The 9,750-nt window shown below is 44.2% G+C and overlaps 2 protein-coding genes across 3 annotated transcripts in view; one reads left to right on the top strand and one right to left on the bottom strand.

The window, feature by feature from the left end:
* Positions 1–4,894, bottom strand: part of ERICH5 (glutamate-rich 5) — a 28,743-nt gene extending 23,849 nt beyond the window's left edge. The window contains exon 1 of one of the 2 annotated variants that reach the window (XM_005879259.2): positions 4,491–4,894. In XM_005879259.2, coding sequence (XP_005879321.2) covers positions 4,491–4,791 — 301 coding nt within the window. In that variant the 5' untranslated portion in view covers positions 4,792–4,894. The remainder of the gene's footprint in view (positions 1–4,490) is intronic. The other variant, XM_005879258.2, reaches the window with a different exon arrangement.
* On the top strand, positions 4,714–7,937 carry RPL30 (ribosomal protein L30). The gene is given in 5 exon segments (XM_014550244.1): positions 4,714–4,794; positions 4,901–4,953; positions 5,213–5,358; positions 6,871–7,001; positions 7,833–7,937. Coding segments are annotated over 4 exon segments (348 nt in total). The 5' UTR covers positions 4,714–4,794; positions 4,901–4,932; the 3' UTR covers positions 7,883–7,937.
* Positions 7,938–9,750: the final 1,813 nt, after the last annotated feature.

The following is a 9,750-nucleotide window of genomic DNA, read 5'->3' as shown; positions in this document are numbered from 1 at the left end:
GGAGCGCGGGGCGGCGGGGCGCACCTGGAGGGGAAAGGGAGCCGCCGAGAGCTAGGAGCCAGGAGCGCAGAGCAGCCAGAGGAAGAGGACAGGGGCCAGGAGCCGGGGGAGGAGAAGGTGGGAGAGGAGAAGGTGGACGGGTAGGAAAGGCCGGACAGCAGGAATGGAAATGATGCTGGGAAGAGGGTGGAGGGATTCTCTGAATCATCACTAAGCAGCTGGGGAGAGGAGGAGACGATTGTGAGCAGTGGCAATTGATCAGTGGCTATTGGTTGGTGGACTACATTTGCGATGCAGTTTTAATCTTACCTAACTTCAGTACAGTTACCACAAGGAAGTTTAACGCGGATATAGTTCTACTTAATCCACCCTCGTATTCAGCTTGGGTCTTGGGTCAGTTGTCCAACCCAGAACCACATGTTGCATTTACTTGTTGTACCTTTCTAATTTTTTCTTATCAAATTTTTTTATTTATTGATTTCAGAGAGGAAGGGAGAGATAGAAACATCAATGAGTCTGCCTCCTGCACACCCCCTACTGAGGTTGGATCCCGCAACCCGGGCATGTGCCCTTGGCCCCAATGGAACCTGGGACCTTTCAGTCCACAGGCTGACGCTCTATCCACTGAGCCAAACCAGCTAGGGCCTGTTGTACCTCTCTTTAGTTTGCTTTCATCTGAAATCATTCCCCCAGTCTGTCTTTCATGGCCTTGACATTTTTTAAGTGAACAGGCCATTTATTTCCCAGAACCTTTTTCAGTTTGGGTTTGTCTGTTTCCTCCTGATTACTTTCAGGTGATGCACTTTGGGCTGGAACACTCACATTATATTGTTTGTGTATTCCTATGAAGAGGCTCGTAATTAAGACAATGTCTGCCAAGTTTCTTTATTAAAAAGTTACTTTTTTAATCTGTAATTTATGGGGGAGACTTTAAGTAAACATCCTATTTCTCATCAAACTTTTATCTCCCACTTCCAGCATCCTAATATATAAAAAGCCAGGGGCTGTCACAACCAAAACAACTGGACAAACTGAACAGCAGGCTGCGTGGGTGACCAGGCGGGCAGGGGTGGCAGTTGGGGGTGACCAGGCTGGCAGAGGGGAGCAGTTGGGGGTGACCAGGCCGGTAGGGGGGACAGTAGGGGCAACCAGGCTGGCAGGGGGGAGTAGGGTTGACCAGGCCGGCGCGGGGGGCGGGGGCAGTTAGGGGCGATCAGGCCGGCAGAGGCGGTTAGGGATTTTTTTTTGGGGCGATCAGGCCAGCAAGGCAGAGGTGGTTAGGGGTGATCAAGCTGGCAGGGGGGGCAGTTAGGGGAATCAGGCAGGCAGGCAGGTGAGCAGTTAGGAGCCAGCGGTCCTAGATTGTGAGAGGGATCCTGGATTGGAGAGGGTGCAGGCTGGGCTGAGGGGACCCCCTCCATGCACGAATTTCATGCACCGCGCCTCTAGTATATTAATCTTATTTGGATCAATTATGTTTATGATGGTTATGAAATGTGATCATTTTAATTACACTATTCCTTCTGAATTCTATATTAAGGGAGCACTGTCCCTTTTCCTCCCTTTAAAATTCACTTGTATCAGTGAATACCCATGAATTTTTACATTATTCAATGGTTATGTGATCATCTGTGTTAGTTTGTTAAGGCTGCTATATAACAAGGTACCAGAGATTGGATGACTTAACAGAAACTTATTTTCTCACAATTCTGAGGCTAGAAGTCTAAAATCAAGGTGTCAGTGGGGTTAGTTTCACTCAGAGGCCTCTCTCCTTGGCTGGTAGATGGCAGTCTCCATGTGTCTTCACGTGGTCTTCCTGCCATGCGTGTCTGTGTCCTACCCTCATCACATAAGGACACCAGTCATATTGGATTGGGGCTCACCCATATGACCAAGTCCGGACAGCTGCCTGATTTTGTAAATAAGGTTTTATTGGAACACAGCCACACTCACTCATTTACATATCATCTTTGGCTGCTTTTGCGCTACACTACAATCCAGTAGTCGCACAGAGACCATATGGCTTAAAAGGCATAAAATTCTTACTGTTTGGTCTTTACAGAAAAAAATTTGCCAACTCCTACTCTAATAAATATGTGTGAAAATATTTACAAAATCTTCATGAGCCAAAGGATTTGACTGTCAATTCTTGCATAGCAAGTGTTTCTTCCTCTAGTGCAGTGGTTCTCAACCTTAGCAGGGGCAGTCACAACCAAAACAACTGGACAACCCCACCCCATAACAAAGAAACAGAATTTCCAGACGAGGCCCAGAAATCAGGATTTAAAAAAGATTCCCAGGTGATTCTAATGTGCAGCCAAGGTTGAGAACCACTGCTCTAGTGCATAGGTTTTGTGATGTGGATGACTTCAGCTGTGGGCAGGTAGCTGTGATGGCGAGGTTGGGGAGGTAGTGAGATTGAGGAAGGGAACGAACATACACTATACACTTATTCTGTACAGGACCCTGTGCTAGGTGCTTTATACACTGTTACGTTTATTTTGATCCTCACAATACTATGAGGTAGACCAGCCGTGGGCAAACTACGGCCCGCTTGAAATGAATAAAACTAAAAAAAAAAAAAAGACCGTACCCTTTTATGTAATGATGTTTACTTTGAATTTATATTAGTTCACACAAACACTCCATCCATGCTTTTGTTCCAGCCCTCCGGTCCAGTTTAAGAACCCATTGTGGCCCTCGAGTCAAAAAGTTTGCCCACCCCTGAGGTAGACAGTATTATTCTAGTTTTACTGAAGAAACTGAGATTTGCCCAAAGTCATGCAGGCATTAAATAGAAAAACAAAGAACCTAAGTCTGTCCCAAAGAGAGTCAGCAGAATCAGTTAAGATTCCCTAGGAAGGATTCTCGAGCATTTTGTGGTCATAATTCATACACACTGTGTGCTGGGCTTCTCTGATTTCTAGTACAAAACACCCCAAGATCGCCGAGAGAAAGTAACTAACCCTTTCTTTAATGTATAGTAAAAACATACACCAAGGACCAGAAACTTGGTGTCATAATGACAGTCATCTCAGGAAAGTCATCGCTAGTGCTTTAATCATTCACTCTCTACAATGGGGGTAATATTCTGATTACCTTGGAAAGTATCAAAAAACTCTGAAAATATAGAGCTCAATATAAAAGTATATGGCATCATTTTTTTAGTTTATATCTCTATCTAAACAGGCATGCCTCAAAACTAATTTGGCTATCTCATTCTTTAGTTATCTTTCTCAAATTTTAGTATTGATAGGCACCTTCAAGGCTGCTTATTAAACTCAGATTCCAAGGCCCCACATCCAGAGATTTCTTCTACAGACCTGGGTGGGGCCCAGGAGTCAGAATTCAAGGTGATTCTGAATCAGGTGATCTGAGAGCCATACTGCTTGAAGATATAATTGATGTTTCACAAGATCTAATTAAAATAACCACATTATTAAAAAGGAGCTTTTCACATAACTAATGCATGCTGTAAAATAATTTAATGTGAAACAATTTAAGCACTACTGAAATGCATTAAGAGTAAATATCCCCTCCTTACCATCTACTTTTCTCATCTTTCATCCAGAGAAAAGTTTGCTAATTAGCTTTCCAGACTTGAACTTTACATGCATATACAAATATGTATATATTGGTTAAGAATGGCTGGCGTGGCTCAGTTGGTTGGCATCATCCTGTACACCAGAGTGGTTTCGGGCTCAGGGTGTACATTGATGTTAAATAAAATAATACATCCAGCCCTAGCAGGTTTGGCTCAGTGGATGGAGCATCGGTCTGCGGACTGAAGAGTCCCGGGTTCAATTCCATTCAAGGGCACATGCCGGGGTTGCAGGCTTGATCCTCAAGGAGGGGGCGAGCAGGAGGCAGCCGATCAATGATTCTCTCTCTTCACTGATGTTTCTATCTCTCTCCCTCTTCTTCCCGCTCTGAAATCAATAAAAATACATTTTAAAAAATAATAATACATCCAAACATGTAGAGGATTCTTTTAAGTTTATTTGAGCCCTGGCCAGTATTGCTCAATTGGTTGGAGCGTCCTCCCGTACACCAGGAGGTGGCGGGTTCGATTCCCGCTCAGGGTACATGCCCGGTTGTGGATTCGATCTCCGGTCAATGGATGTTTCCCTCTCCATCCTCTCTCTCTCTAAAATCAGTAAAAACTTATTTTTAAAAATAAGTAAATTATTATTCCTCCCTCTGTGCAAATTCGGCTTACAAGTTTGACACCAACACGGCCAAGAAAGAGGTGGGTTTGAGGAAGCCAGGGCGGGGCGCTACGGTTCTTGGAGGAACCAGCAACCAGGGCGAGGGCAGAGGCGGGCAGGCAGCTGCGTTGGCCCCGGAAATGCCGACAGGGACGGCTTCGGGCAGACCCGCGCCGCCCTCCTCCCGCTCTCCGAGAGCCTCGGCTTCGGGCAGAGAAGAGCAGCAGCGCGGAAACCGTGGTGCAGCCGCGCCGCCTCTGCTCGCCGCTCCTCCCGCCTCACCTTCAGCCGGTTCTCCAGTTCCCAACCGGCTCCGCCGACCGCGGCTCCTCAGGCCACAGCTGGAAGCCAGAGCCACGAGCAGGGCCGGCCTCAAGCACTCGCCTGGTTTCAGCTCACAGCACCCACGCCGCGCTCCCCAGCGGTACCTATAGCAACCGGAGCGGTCCTTCCCTTCTTGCCCCGCCTTTTCCGCTTGCGATCTGCTTCCGCTTCCGGTCGGGGCTCCCGGCTGGGTGGTGAAGAGCTTTGCATTGTGGGAACTACTTCCTTTCTTGCTCCCCGGCCATCTTGGCGGCTGCATCTGGTGAGTGGGCTCCAGCGGCTGGCGCTTTCGCCTCGCGGGGGGCCCCGCGGGTTGCCATTGGACCTCGGGTTCCTGAGCTCCCTTTCCTGTGCTCCGTGTGTTGTAGGTTGGGGGCCGTCCCGCACTTGAGGCAGGAAGATGGTGGCCGCAAAGAAGACGGTGAGTGGAGCGGGCCGGAAGCCGGTTCACGTGGGGAGCTGTCTCGGCGGCGGGGCGGGCATGGGAGCACCCTGGGGAGACAGCACGCCCGATGGATTCGGGGGGGCTCCCCAAAAGAAACCCGATTGGGCCTTTCAAGGACTTGGGACCTGGCCTTCGGAGGGTTTATTCATGGTCTCGGCTTGCAGAAAGCTGGGTCCAGTTTTGCGGTGGTTCCGCACCAGGCCTCTCAGATGCACGGTAAATGTTTGCTTTGTAGAAAAAGTCGTTGGAGTCGATCAACTCCAGGCTCCAGCTGGTGATGAAAAGCGGGAAGTACGTGCTGGGGTACAAGCAGACGCTGAAGATGATCTGATAAGGCAAAGCGAAGCTGGTCATCCTGGCCAACAACTGCCCGGCCTTGAGGTGTGTGCGCTCCTTGCCAGTTCGTCGAGAGCGAATGTGCGGCGTGCAAACTGGCAGTATGGGTGGCGTGCACTCGAGATGATATAAAATCTGTTTTATAAGCGAACACTTGACAGGAGGCTGCTATTGTGAATGACTTAGCTGTTTCGGTGTTTAGCTCTGGATTCCCACTCCCCCCCCCCCCCCCCCCAGCATGTTTTCTCCCCGTGTAAGCTTACCTTACTGGAGAAATGGGGCAGAAATGATAAAGATCACAATGTCAAAAGTTTGAGGGGAGCACATACATCGATGTTGTTTTTTACATGTATTTTGTGCTGTGTCTTTGGTCATTTAGCTTTGAGATGCTTTAAAAGTGCTTCATTGTCTGAACTTGTTTTGGTGTAGAAAAGCTAGTTCAGGCTGACCCGTGGAGTTGCAGGCTGTCATAGAATCACCTAGTTCAGCGGTTCTCAACCTGTGGGCCGCGACCCCTTTGGGGGTCGAACGACCCTTTCACAGGGGTCGCCCAAGACCATCGAAAAACACATATAATTACATATTGTTTTTGTGATTAATCACTATGCTTTAATTATGTTCTATTTGTAACAATGAAATTGGGGGTCATCACAACATGAGGAACTGTATTAAAGGGTCTTGGCATTAGGAAGGTTGAGAACCACTAGGTCCTAGTTCATCCTCCCATGTCAGTTCTCAGCCACAGTTTTTTCAACTTTTAAAATTGAACCTAGTGGGCATTGTAAATAAGTTAAAGAAACTTTGAACTTACAGAATATAAGCCATGATCAGCCCCCTACCCACGTTGGTTTTCAGTGATGATGCATCACCTCGTAGCATTTTATAGGGATGTATGTACTGACGGGAGTGCTCCCCACCCCATAGTTTGGTCTTGTTTCAAGCATTCCTTTTCAGCCTGCTGTCTATAGCAGTGCTTCTCAGACATGAACACAGGAGTGAATTGCAGGTTCTGATTTGGGGTCTGAATGGGCCTGAGATGATGCATTTCTAACAAGCCCCTTGTGACACCACTGCTGGTCTGGATCCACACTTTGAGTAGGAGCAAAGTTCTGTTAGAATTCCCATCAAATTTGTGAAGCCACTAATACCTATCTACTCAATTGCTACAAACGTTAATTCTGGGTAATATCACCTCCAATCTACGATTCCACGTCAAAGGGTGATAGAAATGGACCATCTTTTCAGGGTAACATAAGTTTGACTTCTGATTCCTCCATTTTTTACTCTGTAAAGTATCCGGTATGCAGTAAATACTAAGTAAATAATGCTTTGTTTTTGCTGGTTGTCTCATATCTTTTGTAAGGAATCCAAGTAAAGGATGGTTTGTATTGGCCAATGAAATAGGTTCTTAAGAGTAATAACTGGATAGAAATAGTAATAACTGGCTTATTTACTGTTGGAAGGCCTCACCAGCATTAAAACTAATGAGAGGTGGCAAATACTTAGTCCGTCAGTCATTTGGCATGGCATTTATTTGCCCTTTTTTGGTTCCCAAAGGAAATCTGAAATAGAGTACTATGCCATGTTGGCCAAGACTGGTGTCCATCACTACAGTGGCAATAATATTGAATTGGGCACAGCGTGTGGAAAATACTACAGGGTATGCACACTGGCTATCATTGACCCAGGTATGCTTCTTAAATTGTATATTCTTTTCTTTATAATGTAATATAAGTATTTGCTATACTGGTTCCTGAGTTCAGATGGTGATAATTTGGATATATTAAAGGATATCCTTATTTCATAGAGAATTGACAAGTGTCAGTACATTGGCTTTGCTATAAGTGAATTCTTTTTTTCTTTGAGATTGTGAATTTTATTTGATCTCTGAACAAAATGATTGAGGACCTTGGTAAAAGATGACATTATAAAGGGGAAAATTATCAGGTGAATAGAGAAAAGTAATCTCTACTGGCTGCTTAAACAGAGAGGAAACATTGGTTGAAAGAAATTGACTCTTGAAAAACACAAGTTTGAACTTCATGAGTCACATATACAGATTCCTTTCTATGGGTTTCCCATCCGTGGATTCACCAACTATAGAACAAAGACAGTAGTTTCAATCTGTGGTTGGGAATACATGTGTGTGGAAGGCCGACTTAAGTTACACATAGGGGTCGGCACCCCTAATCCCTGATTTCAAGGGTCAGCTGCACGTGTTTTGAACTTAAGAAGTTTTAATTCATAAAATACTGCGAATATTCTCGCTGTTCTGATTTTGTGATAATCAGGGCAGGCTAAACATTCGCTATATTAAGACCATGCATGTGTCCCCAGACCTAGTTCTTTCCCTCGGTCTGGTTTTCTAAATGCTGGTGATAAACCAAGCCTGATATATATGATCAACCTCAGGAAATGGCAGGACAGCTAGTGCATAACTTGAAGATAACCACTGTTAATTTCATGATTACCAGTTGCCATTAAATGAATTGTAAAATTATTATTGTTTTATTTTCCAGGTGATTCTGATATCATTAGACTCATGCCAGAACAGACTGGTGAAAAGTAAATCATGGGAAATTTTTCTTTAATAAAATTGGCCAGAGCTTGGTTTAAAAACTGCATTCACTTCCGTTATTTTTGTATCTTCTTGTTTCACTACACTTTCCTGAAGATAGGATTAGAGAGAAGGAGGCAGCTAGATGTGGCAAGACCTTTAGGTTAAGAGCTGTAAATTCCAGTTCCCACACTGAGTTCCTTCCCTGTACTGGATTTTTAAGAGACTCGATTTTCATGACTCCAGTCTCAGGACATTGTTGGCATTTATATTTGATTGTGTTTGAGAGGCAGTAGATGCGAAACACACAATTACAATTAATAATTCACCTTAAATCTACCAAATCTGAGTATCAAAGAATTAAATATGTTCCACCTGCCCCAAATTTTGTCGCTGCATATTACATCTCCCAGGTATGTCTGTTAATATCGCTTGGAAAAAAACATTCAGAGGAATTAATCTTGGTGTGGGGGGTACTGATTTATATACATCTCAGTTTACAGAGTTGAATAGTGCTGGTAACCCTACACAGTCTGCTTGGGCTCTAAGGGGGGTTGCAGAGGTGTCAGAAATGACCATGTCTTTGGACTTCGGAATCAGTCAGCTTTGTCAGGTTTTGATGGTAGAAGAGTGAAGATAGATGAGGATGCCTTTCAGTACATTATCTAGAAAGTGAGGTATTTACTGAACTTGGAGGCAAAAGACTCCCTCTTATAATAGTTACATAACAATGGGTAAGTCAAATTCCCAGTTTCAAAAGTGAGGGAATTGGTCTTTTTCAGGCTAATATGCCATGATTTTTGTCTCTGATGTTAATCTGAGTTTATGGACATAATTTGGGGATTAGCTGTTATGAACTAGAGTTTTACTGGTTCGGTTACTCAGTTTGGGAGAACTGACATTTTTCAATGGGACAGTTCTTTGTTGTGGATACTACAGGCTATTCCTGGTTTTCCTTCTTTGTCACTGTAACTCCTCCACGTGTCACCCCACAGTTTCAAAGTATCGTCTCTTGGTTAAGAACCACAGAGTTATGAAAATGTGTGAGTGTCCTGAGGTGCTCATGTTTGCACATGCAAACACTGGTGTACCCAAGGTGGTTTAAAGTGTTTGAAACTTTATCCTTGATAAGATGCTTAGACTACTGCTGGTCTAATGTTAGTCTGTTTCTGTGGTTCAAAATGTTTCAATCTTATGCACGTATTTTCCATCTACTTGTTCAATTTCTCCTTTCAGATTGACCTTGCAGCTAATTACTTTGTCCCTCAAGGTTGACTATTTCCAATTTAATTTCTTAAGGGGTGGTGACCTGAAGAATACAAGTATTGTAGGTTCAAGTATTGGCTGTGGCATTTTTTTAATGATGGATTTTAGGAAATACTTTATGATTTCTAGGGTCTTCTCCTAGGTGGTGATGATAATATGCTATACGATCATTTAGCTTTTACCTTATTACTTTTTTGAAATATATTTTTAATGATTTCCGAGAGAAAGGGTAAGGGAGAGATAATAGAAACATCAGTGGTGAGAGAGAATCATTGATTGGCTGCCTCCTGCCACTGACTCATCATTGATGTTTCTCTCCCCTTCCTTCCTCTCTGAAATCAATAAAATAAATGTTTTTTTAAAAGCTAAGATCTGGGAAGATCTAAGGTGTTATTCTTAAATGTTCTCTTCTGATTATATTTGGCTGGAAAGCTGGTGTATGTAGGGTACTAGACGTTCCAGCCAATTATATTTAGTCCCATACCTGTGTTGAGAGATTTTTTTCTAAATGTCCCAAAGAAGAGGTTGGATTTTGAGTGTTAATTGCAGTCCTTATGGTATAGCAGGAGCAAAAGTTATATAGAGAAGAAACCAAACTTGGTTGGACTTTCTGG

The sequence above is a fragment of the Myotis brandtii genome, unplaced genomic scaffold (genome assembly GCF_000412655.1).
Source record: "Myotis brandtii unplaced genomic scaffold, ASM41265v1 scaffold59, whole genome shotgun sequence".
NCBI classification, from domain to species: domain Eukaryota; kingdom Metazoa; phylum Chordata; class Mammalia; order Chiroptera; family Vespertilionidae; genus Myotis; species Myotis brandtii.
Note: the sequence above shows the minus strand (reverse complement) of the source record. Positions and strands in the feature narration are given on the sequence as shown.